The sequence below is a fragment of the Hypomesus nipponensis genome, chromosome 18, assembly GCF_054491055.1.
Source record: "Hypomesus nipponensis isolate SF chromosome 18, ASM5449105v1, whole genome shotgun sequence".
In the NCBI taxonomy this organism is placed as follows: domain Eukaryota; kingdom Metazoa; phylum Chordata; class Actinopteri; order Osmeriformes; family Osmeridae; genus Hypomesus; species Hypomesus nipponensis.
In genome coordinates this window covers 6613402-6631483 of record NC_140378.1, presented here as the reverse complement: position 1 = coordinate 6631483, position 18082 = coordinate 6613402, and the positions used below count along the sequence as shown (strand labels likewise).

At 46.2% G+C, this 18082-nt stretch overlaps 1 protein-coding gene across 1 annotated transcript in view; it reads right to left on the bottom strand.

The window, feature by feature from the left end:
- rarga (retinoic acid receptor gamma a) overlaps nucleotides 1–13955 on the bottom strand; it is a 42643-nt gene extending 28688 nt beyond the window's left edge. Inside the window, exons 1-2 of the mRNA XM_084679242.1 lie at nucleotides 13821–13955; nucleotides 3508–3893 (exon numbers count right to left, since the gene is read on the bottom strand). Of these exons, the coding sequence (XP_084535368.1) occupies nucleotides 3508–3676 (169 nt within the window). The 5' untranslated portion in view covers nucleotides 3677–3893; nucleotides 13821–13955. The remainder of the gene's footprint in view (nucleotides 1–3507; nucleotides 3894–13820) is intronic.
- Between the last annotated feature and the right edge of the window lie 4127 nt (nucleotides 13956–18082).

The following is an 18082-nucleotide window of genomic DNA, read 5'->3' as shown; positions in this document are numbered from 1 at the left end:
ACCTTGGTTTTACTGTCTCTGCTGTCCTTCTCCCTCTCTTTATGTTCCCCCCTGTCCACTCCATCTCATACCACTTCTCACCAGAATGGCTCTTTTTCATAATTCCCCAAGCTCCCTAAGCCAACATGACCTCAATATGTGTGTCTGTGTTAGTGTGTGTGTGTATGTGTACATATAAGAATGCAATGGGTGTTTTGAATTATGTCACTCCGCATTACGATTTTTTTTTTTCCTCTTCTGGAACATACAAGTCTTTTTCACAGCCTGCTTGGCTTAGTGGTGTGCGTGCGTGCATGTGTGTGCGCACGTGTGCGCGTGCATGCTGTTCCAAACTCCTCCACTGGAGGCACTGAAGACGGCCCAGCCCCTCATACAAGTTCCAACAGGCCGCTCATTCCATTCTATTTATACAATGCTTATTGTTGTAATACACCACGCAGCTATACCTTCTCCACAGTCGTCCTCATTGTCCAACACAGATAACGTGAAACGAAAAGCGCCACCTCAGTTGAAAGCCAGGACCTAGAACAAATGCTACCTTTTCGTCCGGTTCATTATAACTGACAGGAAATGACCTACTAGCTTTAAAAAAAAAAACATCCCTGTTCAGGGCTGGTCAGAGCCCTGGCCCCTGATTGGTGAAAGCTTGGAGAAGTGTTTCAGGGCTCAGTGGAGATGTTATCACATAGTAAGTGGCGGTAATGGGCTTCCAACTGTTTGTTGGAAGGGGTCCGATAATGACAGAGTTCAACTGATAACAGCCCCTTGAACCCGCAGAGCCGTCAGATTCTCTTATGGACACACGCACACCGACACACACAGACAGATACACATTATTTCTCTGCCTCTCTCTCACACACACACACAGTCACTCACCCTGACCACTGCGTGTGTTGGTAGAATATCATGTGTGACAATAAAACAAGGATACCTGCCACCACAGATGGATCATAGTGTATGCTCTCCCTCCCGCCCATCCTTTTCTCCTCTGTGAAAACAACAAATATTCTGTACAACATGTGCCAGAGAAGGTGCTCTGTTACCTGACAGCCGAGAGTGTAGGCAGGGAGGCAGGCAGGCAGGCAGGCAGGCAGGCAGGCAGGCAGGCAGGCAGGCAGGCAGGTAGGTAGGTAGGTAGGTAGGTAGGTAGGTAGGTAGGCAGGTAGGTAGGTAGGTAGGTAGGTAGGTAGGTAGGTAGGTAGGTAGGTAGGTAGGTAGGCAGACAGGTAGGCAGACAGGTAGGTAGGTAGGTAGGTAGGTAGGTAGGTAGGTAGGTAGGTAGGTAGGTAGGTAGGTAGGCAGACGGGTAGGCAGACAGGTAGATAGATAGATAGATAGATAGATAGATAGATAGATAGATAGATAGATAGATAGATAGATAGATAGATAGATAGATAGATAGTTGGTGGGTACTGTAGGTAGGTAGCTGAGTAAGGAGGTAGGTAGGCTAGACCAGAGCTACCTTCATCCTATCCATTACGAATTGATTACTGAGACAGGTAAGAATGCAGTACTTTAAACATGCACACACTCTTTGATTTTTTCAGTCTGGCTCCACAGACAGCTTTGACAACAATGAGCCGTCCTGTTAAGCTAAGTAGTGCGGCCCGGGGAGAACGCTTCAGAGCTTTTGTCCTCCGCTGAGTTGCCACAGCGTTGTCAGTAAAGCGACTTGTAACATGCCTTTATAAAAGGAATGTCAATCTCCTCCTTAAAGCCCAAGTTGGAGCTAATTGTAGCTATGATCCCGACTTAAACTTTGACCCCTGTGCTTGACTAAGCCTAGACACAGCTATGTACTCTGTAACCCTGGTCACTGGCACAGCTGCTAGTGTTGACATATCAATACAAGACCTCACGGATGAACCATCAATGCATGTGCAAGCTTGTAGGTCTGTTGTTCATGATTTTTTTGTCTGAACGGATGCCAGCATAGAGCCCAGAGGAGAAGTGCATGTGTCAGTCAGTGCAGGGGGATTTCATTTGGGGTGAGTGTTTCTAATTTCTAGATGAAAGAAAGTCAGAGAGGCTCTGTTTGTGTGTGTGTGTCCTTGCAGGGTGTGTTCTTGGATTCCACCACACCAGGATATTACCCCAGGGCTCTCTCTCTCTCTCTCTCTCTCTCCCTCTCTCACTGTCTCTCCCTCTCTCTGTCTGTCTTTCCCTCTCCCTCTCTCCCTCTCTTTCTGTCCCCCTCCTTCCCTCCTTCTCCCCCTCATCCCCCGGTTCTGTGAAAATACCTTGAGGATTAGGTGGGCAGAGGTGGGGGGAGGTAGTGATTGACGTCTGAAAGGCAGGAGAGGTGCTCAGGCATGCTGCGTGGGGGGAGAGAGAGATAGAGAGAGAGAGAGAGAGAGAGAGAGAGAGAGAGAGAGAGAGAGAGAGAGAGAGAGAGAGAGAGAGAGAGAGAGAGACTACACAAAGGCTGACAGACAGGTTGGGGGGCTCATAAGGCTCTCTCAGCTGTTGCCACACAGACCCATCTCTCCCTCTCTCTTTCTTTTTTCTCTTATTCGCTCTCTCTCAGCAGAGCAAGCAGATGAGATTTCAAATAACTGGGGCTTACCTTCACCCCAAGCCCTGGTCTGCCACATCAACTAAAAGTACCTCTTATTCTCATATCCCCCCCCCCCCCGTACCCACCCACACAGTTTGCCCTGAAGCCTGTCATTACATTTGACATCAAACTTCAGAAGCAGCTTTAAAACAAGACATTCTAACATTCAAACATATCAGAGAAAATCTATACAGCTAAACAGCTAACTTAACTAAACGAATGCAACAACTGCCTTAGAGTTTTACTTCAAATCACTTTTCCATGACTTTTATGCCTCATCAGAATACAACAGCACCCCATGTGGCTATGTGGGAAATTGGAAGGACATTAAATGCAAATTTATCTGACTTGTTTTTGGATTGTGAAACTAGTATAAGTAAGTATTTTAGGGGGAAATTCTGACAAGCCATCACCTCTTGTTTAGAGAATGTTGTGTTGTGTTGTATATCAGACTCCTGGGAAATTCTGTCTCCCAGCTGGCTGCTTGTGTGATTAGGTCTGATGGTGTGACGGTCTGATGGTTTGGGGGCCCGGGGAACTGAGGTGGGGGGATGGGTAGCTCAATACTGGTTTGATCATATTCTCTCCCAAAATCATCTCATCTGACCGAAACCAAACAACAGGAATATATTATTGAAGAAAACTCTTCATTTTCATTTTCTCTGCCTCTTTGTTCTTCTTTCTCCTTTTCTCTTCCAACAGATCCTGAAGTTTTCCATCCTCACCAAATGACACATAATTCAGGGGCATTTAGAGAGCATCATTTTATTTTCCAGAGTATTTATGAAAGGGTTTTTTGTATAACGGGATTTTCTAAATCGTTACAGTTGAAATGGAAAACCTGAACACATACATGCACACACACAGACACACACACACACAGGCACACACACTTTCATGCAGGAGCAAGGTTTACAGTAGGATAATAACATAAATCAACTTTGACTTACAGAGTGCAGCCATCTCTTTGGGGAGGTCAGCGCCAAATCTTCCGAATAGGCTGCTATTGGCCAGCAGGTCAAAGGGGGAGTGGCTTCGCATTGAATTGAAGGCAAATGGGTAGACAGCAGGTGGGAAACCTGTCATGTGACCCACTTGCCGTTCCCTGTTGGTTGCCATGGTCGCAAAGGCACCCAGAGGCCTGCAGCAGCTTGGTCACCCAGACAGACCCACTGAGCCTGCTGGGAAATGAAGTCTGCACCTGGCAGCACCTGGGCTTCAACCGAAAACCGTGAATTCCACTCAATCCACAGGCACTCAGGAAGCAGGCTTAGGCGAGGTTTCTGATTGGCTGCGGTAAGGTCTGCTTCTTCTTCCAAACAGTCATGTGATACACCTTTAAGAAAAACAAAAAGAAAGGGGAAAAAAATCATTTTCACATACTAAACAGATTTCTCCAGAAACAGAACATTGCATTTTGATAACATTGGCACAAGACATCATGACACAATCAGAAGTTGTGCCCAGATTCTGTTTCTTTTCCGCAAACACAGTTCACCTCATCTTAACCCCCACTTTTGATCATACAGATGTCTGGGACAGAGAATGGCTTCCTCTAAATAGGTCACAAGGATGTGTGCACCTCCAAACTCCAGAAATGAGCAGGTATGAAGCCATGAGGGGGAAGGGAGAGACCAAAATCAACATGGATAAAGATGTGAGCTGAGCGAGAAGTAGTAAAAAGAGAAGGCCAGAAAAACCGGGTCGGGGAAAGGAAAAGAAAATAAGAGTTTGGAAAAAGTTTGCGGGGATCGAGCGAAGGGATGAGGGAGTGAGAGAAAGCAAGAGCCCATTAAAGAGAGCGGGGAGAGAGAGAGAACTCTTGTTCCTGCCGTTCTTGAAAGCCTTCCAGACGTGCTGCAGTGATTCCAGGCTATGCCATATGATTTAAATCACTAGAACTCAACAATAAAGAGACCCTCTGTTCATGCTGCCAGCCTAGCAGAGCAGCCTGCATCTCTCTCTCTCTCTCTCTCTCTCTCTCTCTCTCTCTCTCTCTCTCTCTCTCTCTCACACTCATTCTCTATCACCCCTCTCTTTCTCTTTCGCTCTTTCTCTCTTTCTGCCTCACTCTACCTCCCCCCAGGCCCAGACACGGGGTCCAAAGCATGAGGCAGAGCGAGAGAGAGAGAGAGAGAGAAAGAGAGAGAGAGAGAGAGAGAGAGAGAGGGAGAGGGGGAGTGGCAGAAGAGAGGAAGAAAGAAAAAAAACAATAAAGGAGAAAAGCTGAGAAATAACCAACCCTCCGTCCATACAAGTTCCCTGTTTGATTGTGTTTTCAACAGATTCCGTATAGTCAATAATCCCCTTTCAGTCAAAACCTTCCAGTCTAACAATCATTCCAGCACAGTCAAGTGCATGACAACAGCACACCAGCACATTTCAAGTTCAGGTCTACTTGTTTACAAAGAGCAATAGCCTAATGTAGCACAGTTGTATTCTTAGTACTATCCCAACTAGAAGACATAGAAATGGATGTTTGCCAGTGGCACCCCCCTGTTGGTTGCGTGGAGGAAATAGAACAGAGATGCAAATAACGAGAGGCAGTAAAAGCTGCTGGTGTCTCACTAGGCTAGACAGAAGCTGACCCACCTTGCACTCAGGCTGTTTCCACAGAGTGCGTTTTAGCAGCGGTTTGTGTCTGCTATAGCATTGTGTTTTCGCCAAAAAGCCTTTTTCCCATTTTTTGTAGAAAAACCAACAAGTTCAGGGGTCTCATTTATAAACGTTGCATACGCGAAAATCGGGGCTGAAAATGTGCGTTTACCTCTTCCCACGTGATTTATAAAAAACAAACTTTACGGGAGAATGTGCGGTCCTCCACGCAAACTCTGACCTATAGGCCTACGCACAATTTGGAGACAGTGGGAATTGGTGATGCAGATGACCATACTGTCAAACTGCAGAAAGTAAATGTGGGAAGAACGATAGATTTTGTTTTCCTCATACACGTTTTTTTCACTCCATTTCATCATTATCATGAAGATTAAATCCAGCAGTGTTATTTGCGCTTGAAGGCCTAGTGATCATTGTTCCTTGTACAATCCAACTCAAATTTAAAATCAAAATTCAGCGCTGTCTCACCATCAGATTGTCCACTACGGGAGTGCAGGAGGGGAGATGCCCCTGACTGCATGGAATACAGAATAACATCACATATCCTACCTTTAGATAACTGCAGAACACAGTGTATAACTAAATATATGTATTTAATACTGTGCAAATATCGTCATATGTCAAAAACTGGAAATACAGTCGTTAAGCTCCCGCGAAATCGCTGTACTCTACGTCCTCGTTATCAGTACAAATTGTATACTGTTCATAACAAAACGCTTTTGTTTTCAAATTGTATGTGCTATCTCGACTCGGGGTTTGTCTGTTTTTTTATTAATGGTGATCCACCGGCCACCAAATAATGTTGTTTTCGGGCCTCCACCAATAGGCTACAGTGTCTGGACAGTTGCGCTTCTTTTTTTCTTTTTTTCCCCACCGGTCGACATGATTCACCGTTGAGAACAATCGCATGTCAGGGTCATTAATATTCTGGATTAGCATTCATGATGTGCTTTGCATTGACCATTTATGGTTAAAAATGGGCTTGTTCAGGGCGGGGTGTGTGTGTCGGTGTGTGTATGTGGGGGGGGGGGGGGGGGGCTGGATGGGGGAGAGTGTAAACAGCATGAAATCTAGGTAATTAATCCGGTATAAACAAAGCAGGGAGATCAGAGCAAGGGAGGGTGATGAACTGCTGAACCGAGGCACAATGTCGGTCTCTGGGCACTGGGGGGCACTAAGGGGTGGCACTGTGCCCAGCAGAGAGAGCGAAAGACTTCTCCACATGCACAAAAACTCACTCATATACACAAAGCACAAAGTAAGTCTGACACACACAAATGTACATGCACACAAGCCTACACACATCTTGGACATGCTAACCCCCACTCCTTCCACCCTGTACCTCTCTCTCTCTCTCTCTCTCTCTCTCTCTCTCTCTTTCTTTCTCTCTACTTTTTCTTTCTGGCTCCTTCTCTTTCAACAGAGCCAGTTAATTACACCCTACTGCTGCAGGCAGCTTCAAACCACCACTAATTTAGAGTTCCATTACAGTAAACTGTTCCACATGTGCAGCCAGGGCCCCAACCAGGCAGGCAGGCAGGCAGGCAGGCAAACAGAAAGACAGACCAGCAGGCAGGCAGGCAGGCAAACAGAAAGACAGACAGGCAGGCAGGCAGGCAAACAGAAATACAGACAGGCAGATAGACAAATAGACAGGCAGGCAGGTCAGCCAAGTATGTTGGAGTTTCATTTCAGGAAGAAGCAACCAGTTATCCAGTAAAAGGCCCCCAGCCATTCGTCCTGCCAGCACCACAGGGTCACCGGCCATCTCTCTGTCCTCTCTCTCCGTCTCTCCATCTCTCTCTGTCTAGCAGCCTCACTCCCCCCTGCACCCCCACCCTCTCTCCCTCCCAGTCTGGTTCTCATCCTCTATCCTCTCCGCTGGGTCCATCCCTCTCTTTCTACTCCTCCCCCCAACCCCCTCATGACTGTGCCCTTGAACTCTTTCATCTCCTTACTTCCATCCCTTCTTCCATCCATCTTTCCTCTACCCATCCATGTCCCCTTCATGGTTGCTTATACAGCTATTAGCCTGACCCTGTGGAGCAGTTTCATAGTGTGGCCAACACACAAGAACATAACTAAAGATTTCACAGTGGGCCTAATAGGAGATGAGGTCCAGACTGGAAAAACAGAAGAGACCCATATTCTGTGGGGGGGTGTTGTGCATATGAGCATGTGTTTGTGTGTATATGTGTGTGTGTGTTTGGCTAGAAGTTGCCCTGTTTGAGTCTCTGCCTTATGCACCGGGCCAAGACCCAAAAAGCCAGTGTGTTCTGCTCTGGAGAGAGAGGGAGACGGAGAGACGGAAAGAGAGAGAGAAAAAGCTTGCGTGTCTGTGTGTCTGTGTGTGTGTGAGAGAAGAAAAAAAAAGAGAGAGAGAAAAAAAGAGAGAGAGAGCGAGAGAGAGGAGGGCATCCCTTAAGCCATGTGCAGCACATATTCCCAGAGAAAGTCTGGAGGAGACAGAAACAGCACCACATCCATTCATCCATGTGAGTCTTCCTGCAGCCCCCCCCCCCCACACACACACTCACACACACATACAGCCTCTGCCAGGCTGAGGAAACCAGAGCCCAGAGATCAGTCAGTAGGGGCTGAAGAGTAGTTCTGCCTAGGCTTCTATGAGTATGTCGCTGAGGAGGAGGTGTGTGAGTGGTACAGAGAACCAAAGAAAAGGGAGAGCAACAGAGAGAACGAGAAAGAAAGACAGCAAGGAAGGAAGAAAGAAACAAACAAACGTGATAAAAGCAAAAGTGTCACACTACCCCTTTAAACCCCAAACAACTCAGTTTGAAAAAGAAACACACTGAAAATGGATCCCTTCTCCGTCCCCTCTCCTTACCCAAACACTATAATGAATTAATAAAAGCGAGTTGGCGCCAGCGATTTTTAATGAGTCACATCAGCCTGCCAGCCTTTTTACAGAGCCATTCTGTGTTTTTATGTCAGGCCTGTTGGGTCTTGTGGTAGGCTGGGTCTGCTTGGCCCAGCGGTTTGGGGGCTATAAGGGGAGATGGGGATTTTGGAGTGACCTCATCAAACCCCCCCCACCTCCCTTACCCTACCCTGTCCCGGCCAAAACGGGCATGGATGGCCTTCCCACTTCCCCTGGGCCTGGGGGTGCACAGGAGGCAGCAGGCCAGCAGCCAGGCAAGAAGGCTAGCAGGCGGGTATGCTGACAGACAGTCAGACAGACAGACAGACAGACAGACACAGGCAGACAGACAGACAGACAGACAGACAGACACAGGCAGACAGGCAGACAGACAGGCGGGCAGACGGGCAAGCAGGCAAGCAGGCAAAACAGCCAGTCATGGGTGGGATGCGCTCCAAAATTGGGGACTTTCCATGTCTCCTTAAGAGGTGCACTGTAGCATTTTGGTTCTAGCTCTGTGTAAACATTGAAGAGCCAGACCGCTTCATGAGAGCTTAACAAGTCTGATTAGTTACATTTGACATAATCCACCGATCTAATCTTGAGAAATGCCATGGAGCAAATGAAATCAATCTGGCCTGTGATTTTGAAGCTTTTCAAAAACGTACACGATGAGGCAAGTCTGCAAAGGGGGGGGGGGGGGGGGTGAGAAAGAGAGATTGAACTTGACAAGTTGTTCCTGTTTGGTGGAGAGAAGTGAGTGAGAGAGATATAGGGAGGGTGAAAAAGGAGAGACAAACAGAAAAACAAGAGAGAGAACCAGAGAAAGCGAGGTATGGAAAGGGAAGCAAAGGAGCGAGGCCGGGACAATGGAGAGAGGAGAGAGAGAGAGAGAGAGAGAGAGAGAGAGAGAGAGAGAGAGAGAGAGAGAGAAGTGTTCCCACAGATTGAATGTCCGTCAAACAAAGAGTATCAAATCCCTCTGTGAGCAAAACAACAATTGTGCCTCGACTGAAGTGACGGACGCCCTCTGGCTACGTGTGAGCGACCGCTGCAGTGAAACATAACAAATAAATCACGGCATCACAGGAAGCTGGGAGCCGTGCACACAGGACCACAGTGCTGGGGTTCAACTTGGCCATAGAAACCAGCCCAGATTTGTTTTGTTTTGACATATCTACCCTACTACTAGTAATTGCCTTTTTTGTTATGAACTTCCTTTATTTGTTATGGGTAGGCTATATGCCATGCTGCTGTAATGTTGCAATTTCACCTTAGGGATTCATTTATATATGTCTGTTTCATATATCTGTCTGTTTACTATATCTATTAACGGTAGCTACTTTTCTGTTCTTTTCTTGAGTGCATGAAGGCATGCAGTGCGACTGGTTCACACATTGGTGTCATTAGACTACGTTGAACTACATCAAGTGCACCCGAAGAAACAACACCATCTGTTTTTACTGCAAATGGACCTGTGGGCGAGTCAAAGAGACCAGAGAGCTTTTCTTGAAGTCTTTGTAAATCCTCAACCTTCTTCTGCCACCGAAAGAAAACCCCAGTCGTGGCAGAGAGACACCATCTGTCACTCAAACTGACAGAACAACAAGTCAAAACTTTAACCCGAGAGGATTTAGTAAATCTTCAATTCACAGCCTGGAGATAAGTGATCTGAGCCAACGCAGCTAGCATTTATCCAGGGAAGCGGGGCTTGGCAGCGCCATCTAAACTTGGCTCTAATTTTCCACCTCAGACTTGCCTACTCCTGTCCATTGTTCTGCAAATAATCCACTCTTCTTATCCACAGCATCCAAACTGGGAGGTTGGAAACCCTGTCAGTTTAACTTGTCACGAAAACAATCTTTAGGCCAAACCTAAAATAAGTATGTTGGTTGGTTTTCTTGACACAGTCTAAGCCTATATTCAGTCAAAACTAAAATATGGATATGGATCTTCTTACAGTTGAATATTGAAGCCCATTGCCACTATGGCAGCGGTTCCTATAGGTCCTAGATCGGTGTCTTTTGGACCAAATTGCAAAGCAGATTTTGGTCCCTTATTTTGGTTCCACGTAAATGCCTGAGCTGTCCATGATAATATTTACCATCTGTCGCTCTGAATTGAATGTTGCATCACTGCAAGAGTTGGGTATCTTTTGTGTATTTTTCCCTGATACTGGGGATGATGGGATGTTTTTTAAATGGTAGCGGCGCCAAAAAACTATCGCTTTTAGTACTCATGTCATAAAAACAACAAAAAGACACACCCAATCCTATTCTTCACTGCTATTAGTCTTAGATTAGGCAATCTGGGAATCCATAGTGTCAAGGCTCACTTGATTTAGAGGTAGGGTACATATTTGAACCAGACCAAGTCACTGTGGTCGATACAAGACAGAAACTCATGAAGTAACACCAGGGTGAGAGAGGGAGAAAGACAATGGGAACATCCTTTTTAAGAAAGAGTTCTTAAACCCGGAGGCAGTTGTTGGCATGAGGAAAACACGGAGGCTGTGAAACAGATATATGGTCAACACAGGGTTTTATGAGGAGAGATCAACTTGACAGCTCAGTCTTTTTTACCCTGCCCCTTGTTAATGCTTCTCAGGCACTATTGACAGACGATCCACCCCCTCTTAACAGTCCCACATTCCACCTCTTTTAAACGTGTTTGACGCCTTTGCCTTCACCTGGCAACACACATGCATATTTGCTTATGACAACAATGCCATGATAACTACTGCCTTTGAATATCTCATGTGTCATTCACCCAGCTATTGTTTCTGGGTGTGTCATTAGGGGGACACCATTAGACATGTTTGTTTTGAAAGTCGTAAATCAAACCCATCACCAGAAGGCCCTGACTGAAATGTTGCTTTCTATTTTGGAACGCGTTGTGTCAGCGGAAAAAAAAGAAAATGGAAGGACTGAGAATTGGCACACACACACAAACACACATACATGAATACATAAAGCAACTGTGACAAGATGAAGTCACTCTGACAGCTCCTTTCCATGATGTGGCAGGAGAGCTGCTTTGGATAGAAACAACATGGAGAGGAGAAGAGAAGAAATGAGAGAGGAGAGGATGGGCACAATACAAGAGATGACAGCAGAGAGAGGATATAAATGGAGGGGTAGGGGGGCGGGTTGGCTGATGGAGCGGTAAGAGAACTGTGGTTATTGAAATTGTAGGACAGGGAATTTAGCAGCTGCACTACTAGAGCCATTTATTCAATACTGGAGATGCATTCAATATATCAAGTAACTGCCAAGATCCTGTGTTTGTGTGTGTGTGTGTGTGTGGGGGGGGGGGGGGGGGTATTTTGCTGAGTTGAGAGACTTAAAAATCTGTTTCTGTGTGAAAGGCAATGCATAATGGATGGGTGTCAGTATCTATGCTTTTAGCCTGCGGAATCAAAGCAGCAATCCAAGACAAGCAAACACACATTACTTGGCTTCAAGCCCAGTCACACACAAAACATACGTACACAGGCATACACACAAACGTAGAGCTATGAAGCAATGTACGTACATATGAAGGTCAACGACACACAGACATAGATGTAGAATATGTGCAAAAAATTGGGACTGAAAGACGGGTCTCAAAATGCATATCCACATGTGTTCAGCCATGCACACCTGCACTGATAGACACAGGAAACAAGGTACAGATAGTTTCCTAATGACAGTGTGGTGATAGGGTGCCCCCCCTCCACCACCCTCCCAGTTCCCCTCAAACCACCTGTCGAACGCCTCCCTGCCACTTAGAACTTAATTGCTGCCGGGATTCCTGAAACAGACAGGAATCAACAACTCCCAGATTTATGCCCTAAAGAAGAAAGATGCTGTGAAGATGTTTTGTTCTGTAAACTCTCCAGTTGAGCCTTTAGATTTATGAGAATATTCAGTTTTTCAATGTTAACTGTATTTTCCAAGCAAAGTATTTTAAACATCACTGAACAACAAAAGCAATCGTCCTACTCAAAATGTGTAGTTATTTACGTGTGTTATAAAACCCAAACGCTGGTGCGTTTCAAAATAGTATTTGTAACTCCCCAACACCAAAACATGTTTTGGCATTTTTAAAACATTTAGTTTTGAATAAGAAACACATTCTTCTCATTTGTAGTAATTAAACCATAATTTAACTCTTGTCTTTTTCTAAATCCCATCTGCTCCAAACTGTGATTTAGAGCCATCCCCTGTCAAATTCCTAACTTCTATGTAGCATAATGTGCAACAGGCACTCCAGCAAGCCATACTCTTTGTGTACGTGTCTCTCCATGGAAAATACTCATGGGTGGAGCACTGATTGAGAAAAGAGGGAGAAAAGAGGGAGAAGACAGAGGAATAGTAGAAGAGAGGGTGACGATCTGCAGTCTCTACCACACCAGATGTCCTAGACTCGCTCAGAATGACAATGAGAGCAGATGACAGGAACACACTGATGTCCTGGGAGCTAGGAGCAGGCTTCCTTCTCCCTGCCTGCCGGCTGTTTCAAACACCTTTCATTGGGCTCTCAGTTCATACACACTCATGTCAGGCTGGCTGAGAGAGTGAGGACGAGGAGCACAGGTGCAGCGCAGCCAAGGAGGAGGCTGAGGGGATGCCTGTACCTGGACGAGCTCGGCTGGACAGCTTCTAATACACACACACACACTGCAATACACAAGAACACACACACACACACAGTGAACCACAAAAATGGGCAAACACACCACAAAAAACATGGACACACACAGAAACGCGCACGACCACAAACACGAACACGCACGCATCATTAACAAAACCTTGAGAACAAAAAGGACCAAATGGACCCCAGCCAGATGTTTGATTCATCTCCTGTGTAGACACCGTGCGTCACTCAAGGTGTCGTCGTACCTGTTTATGCATGTGGCACCACAACAAGAGGAACCAGTTAGCCAGGAGGGCAGGCGCCAGGCAGACAGCACACTGTGTAAGCATCACCTACACCCCAAGGTATGATAGCAGCTCCAATAAACTAACATCCAAGGCCAGATAGAGTGGCACACCTCGCTCCACTGGATGTAGACTGAGCTGTTTGGAAGGAAGAAAACAATGCCTGCCTGCCCCCAGCGCGGGCTCCAAGGACCCCATGGATCCTTAGAGCCATCCTTAGAGAGGGTCATGGATGGGTCACTTTGACGTGCAAACACACTCACTCCCATCCCCGTATGTGCCGGCACACATACCCTCACACACACGCGTGCAGACAAACAGTGGTGAGCGTGGATGCCATCACACAGGCACACATGCTAACAATAAAAGCATTACTGACTGAGCAACTCACCAAACAGTCACTAACTAGAGCACACTAGTGCGCACACACACAAACACTCACACACCGTCAGAATGCACAAACCAGTGTCTAATGATACATACACACGCATAATCACTAAGCCTACAAAGTAGAAGTACACCCTCAATGAAACAAACATCATACACATGGGCAGGCAACAATGAATAATGAATCAAACGTGTTTAGAAGCCTGGACTTCTGAAATCACAAACCTGGTTCGCTCCATAGAAATATGATCAGTTCTCTCCATGTCTCTTATCACCAACGCTCAATCTCTGTCTCAAATTAAAGTTGTTGACACCGTTTTCTAAACTCTAAAAGCTCCACCAAAAGCGGTCGCTTTCTCTTTCTTTCTTTGATACCAACTTACTCTCTGAAGGCAAAAACGATAGGACAAGTGTGAAAGGAAAGTTATTGTTGTTTAAAAGGTTTCCCGAACGTACTCACCCTTTCTTTGCTGTTGTGACAGATGGATAAATGAAGTGCTTGGCCAAAAAGGGTTGATAAGCAGATTCAGCAGAGGAGTGGAAGGAGAAGAGATTTGTGTACGTTCATCAGTTCCTTTGACAGCAAAGACAGAGCAGCAACTAGACTCTCTCTCTCTCTCACACACACTCCCTCTCTCTACCTTCTCTCTCTCACCCCTCCTCTTTCTCTTCCTCCTCTTTCATGAGCAACTCCTTCTCTCCTCCCACCCTGGCTTATACACACACACACACTCATTACTTCTCTCCTTCCACTCCCTCACCCCTCCTTTTTCTTTGCCCACTCTCTCTCTCTCTCTCTCTCTCTCTCTCTCTCTCTCTCTCTCTCTCTCTCTCTCTCTCTCTCTCTCTCTCTCTCTCTCTCTCTCCCTCTTCTACCTCTTTCCCTCTCCTCTTTCTCAAAATAAAAAAAAGTCCAGGCACACACACTCTCTCATCCTGTCTCTCACTAAGAAATAATTATGCTCTTTGATTCAAAAAGCAAGCCTGTGTCACGTGACCCGACACTTCAAATATACAGCACATTTTTTCACCAGCCACAGAATGCCTAGAGGGAAGGGAGAAGGGGGTCCACAAAGCTGAAGTTTCTGTTTTTAATTCCCTGTTTCTCTTCTCTCTCTTCTCTCTCCCCTTTCTCCTCTGTATTCTCATGGTAGTTTTTGCAGTGTTTGTACATGCTCTGAAATGGTTATACGTAGAGAAGGAAGTAGAGCCCAAAGCATGGAAATAATCCACATTTTCACGCCATGAAAAGTATTGATACAAATGGAACGCCATAGACCTTCCCTTCAGCATTCAGACAGCATAATACAACAAGCCATTCTTGACTTGAGTTGTTTCCTTAAATGACCATGCCAGAATTGTCATCAAGAATTTAAACATAACTGGGAAGACCTGGTCGTAAAACTGTTATTATACTAAACTCAAAGTAAGACTGGGCTGTTTCTTCCTAAGCATGTACATGTTGGGAAACCCAAACCCTACGTTGCCCAAAGGGAAGAACACGCAGACCACCAGAATCCCACCTTGAACGAAGAAGAGGATTTCAAACACTTGAAGAACATAGACAATTTCAAACGTGGAGGGATTTTGCAGATACTAATCTACGTATACGTTTCCAGGAATCTGAACGCTCGTAGCCACTGTATAATCTCTTCAAGTCCCAACGCAGAGCGGTGGTGGTAGAGAGCTCCAGTGAGGGGGAAGTCCCCAGAGCTCTGGCAGAGGCGCAGCAGCAGTTTGGGTGTGCCCCCAGACGTGCCCCTCTCTCCACATCAGCACATGTGTTTCAGATGTGTGCTTGTGTTTTGTCGAGCAGTTTGTGGTTCTGGGTGTGTGCCTGGTCTCCGTTCCTTGAGTGATCTTCTGAGGTTGATGTTGGGTTGTCGTGGGCACCCCTCGAAAACCTCAGGTGTCTCGTTACAGGACACACCTTTATGGGTGGCATGACCTGACCTGAGGGAGAAGCACACTCCCTTGTTTGACTTCTTGTGCCGGTTTCAAAATGTGTAGGGTGAACAAAAAGTTGCCTTAGAATGTAATAGACTGCACTGTTTATTAACACACATCAACACATTAACCCAAAATGCATTTCAATCGTTTGACATGCTTTAAAAACATCTTCTTTGATCATTAAATTAGTGGGACCAAGTAGCGCGTGAAATTCCAGACTTTTCAGTCCTGTTTGGAGAGGCTGGGACTGGCCAGCTGTTTGTAGGGTTACAAACAACAGACGCCTTTTACAACAACAACGCCCTCTGTCACAGCCTGCATCGCTGTGGCCGCAGTCCTTGACTCCATGTTTCCTGCCGTAGCGCTAACCCGGAGATGGTGGTGTGGCAGTGTTCCACCAACTCTGCATCACGGCTTCCAGATCAGATCAAGAGGCCTTTCTTTGGACCTCACAGATACAGGGATTCTGCTCAATTTGAGCCCCTTAATCTGTCAGCACGTAAACAAACATTGTGTGGGTGGTGTTGGCTTTTTTAAACGTGATTTTCATTTCCATAACCTTCAATTCGTTTCCACCCACACCCTGAAACCAACACACCCACCACAGAACACTGTACTGCATCCTAGCACACCTCTACTCTCGCCCCCCCCCCCCCTTAAAAACACAACAATTAATCTCCAATTTAGAATACAAATACATGACTTTACGCTACAATCCTCTACAGTAGCAACACCAGAACCCTGTCACCTGTCCAAACATCTTCTTCTTCCGCTCACTAATCCACCCTATTAGCCAATGACAGGAGTCTCGTGCCACAGTCCTGACCCACCCTGACCTCAGTATGTCTTCTAATGTCATCATATCCTCCTCACCCAACACAGCCCCATCAAAGCCATGCCCTCTCAGTCCTGCCCATATGCTGTCAGTGCATACAGGGCCATATGGCCAGCAATGCATGCTACTGACATGACAGCAGGGCACAGGGGCTCCATTGTAAAACAGAACCTTGGTCTCAATGGAGTCCTTGTTTAAATAAAGTTAAATTACTTCAAATAAATCCATGTGTGTAAAAACAGACTATTTTTAGATGGGGTTTCTTTAGCAACAAAAAAAAAGTATTGGCGCAGTGAAAATAACCTTAAATAAGTTCCCAAATATTTCCACAGATACATAGCTATAGTTCTTAGTGTGCCTCTTTGAAGTAGAAGGCCCAACACAGACATGTGTGGAAGTGATGTCAGTGAAAGCCCCTGCACAGAGCTGTCCTCCAGTCCTCACACGGCGACAGGAAGTGTTCAAACCCCCTCAGCTGCACTGAGCTCCTGGATTGATCTTTATCACCATACATGTACTGTACTACACGTGTGTGGCTTCTGAGGATTAACCTGCTACTCAACAGGGCATTCAAAGCCAGTACTGTTGATTCAGTGCTGAAAAAGTCAATAATTACTCTCAAATGTAATTAATAGCTCAGTAAATATTGTCAAGATGGAGATAAGCTGATCCTGCACAACCCATCTTGGCAATGTAAACATAATGGTTTTGCACCATGGATTTGAAATGGATGTCAAATATATGAGATGATGCAGTACAGTATGATACAGTATTTACATTATGTTGTGTTGGGAGCATTATGATGATGGTAACATTATGGTACCATATTATGGTAAAGTTATAGCATATTTTGTTTTGATCATAAACAACAAATGATCAGTGATTGTGTGTGTCTAGAGTGCGTGATTATACGTTTGTGTCGTTTGTGTGTACGTCCAGGCTGGCATGCGTGAGTGCATGCATGCATCCGTGTGTGTGTGTGTGTGTGTAGCCAGTAGCAGCGGGCAGGTCAGAGGTTAGGAGTGTTTGTGTTTCAGTGTCAGTGGAGTGTGCTGCAGGCTGAGATTTATGATCTTTGTGTCTGGGAGACCACAGAGTGGGGGATAATGAAGACAGATCAGAGTACTATCTTTCTCTCACACGCCCCTCTTTTACTGGGCAGCATTGGAAACATGGCTTATAGCCTCCTAAGTCCACACACACACCTCCTCAGACTACAGCTATCACTTGCTCATTGGCAGTAAGATCATAACACACTTACTGACACATGACATTAATCCTCACTCTAAACCCGGCACACACACACACACTAGCACACACACCGGCATGCATGCTATCGCACGCACGCACAAGCATTCTGTAACCACAGGTCCACTGCTTTTAGACAACGCCTCGCAATATGGGTTTAAACTCAGACTGTTGGTCTGGAGCTCACTTAAAAAAAAAAAATAATGGACAATATTCATGAAAACGTTACTCCAACGTGTTTTTACTTAAGAGCCAACTCTTATTTGCATTTGAGAAACTACAGAGGGGAAGGATCCTGCGGCTGGTTGGCTTAGAGGGGAAAAGAGAGAGGACAGGGGTAATCAAAAGATGGAAGGAGGGGAGAATGAAAGGGCGAGGGAGGGAGGGAGGGAGGGAGGGAGGGAGGGAGGGAGGGAGGGAGGGAGGGAGGGAGGGAGGGAGGGAGGGAGGGAGGGAGGGAGGGAGGGAGGGAGGGAGGGAGGGAGGGAGGGAGGGAGGGAGGGAGGGAGGGAGGGAGGGAGGGAGGGAGGGAGGGAGGGAGGGAGGGAGGGAGGGAGGTGGTGGTGGACGCGGCAGGTTTTAATCAGGAACAAGATGCCTGTAATGAGATCACTATTTCCCTGCCTTCAGATTGATGTCATGTGAAGTTTGGTGCCGCACTGAGACATGCAGGGGACGCAAGGCAGGCA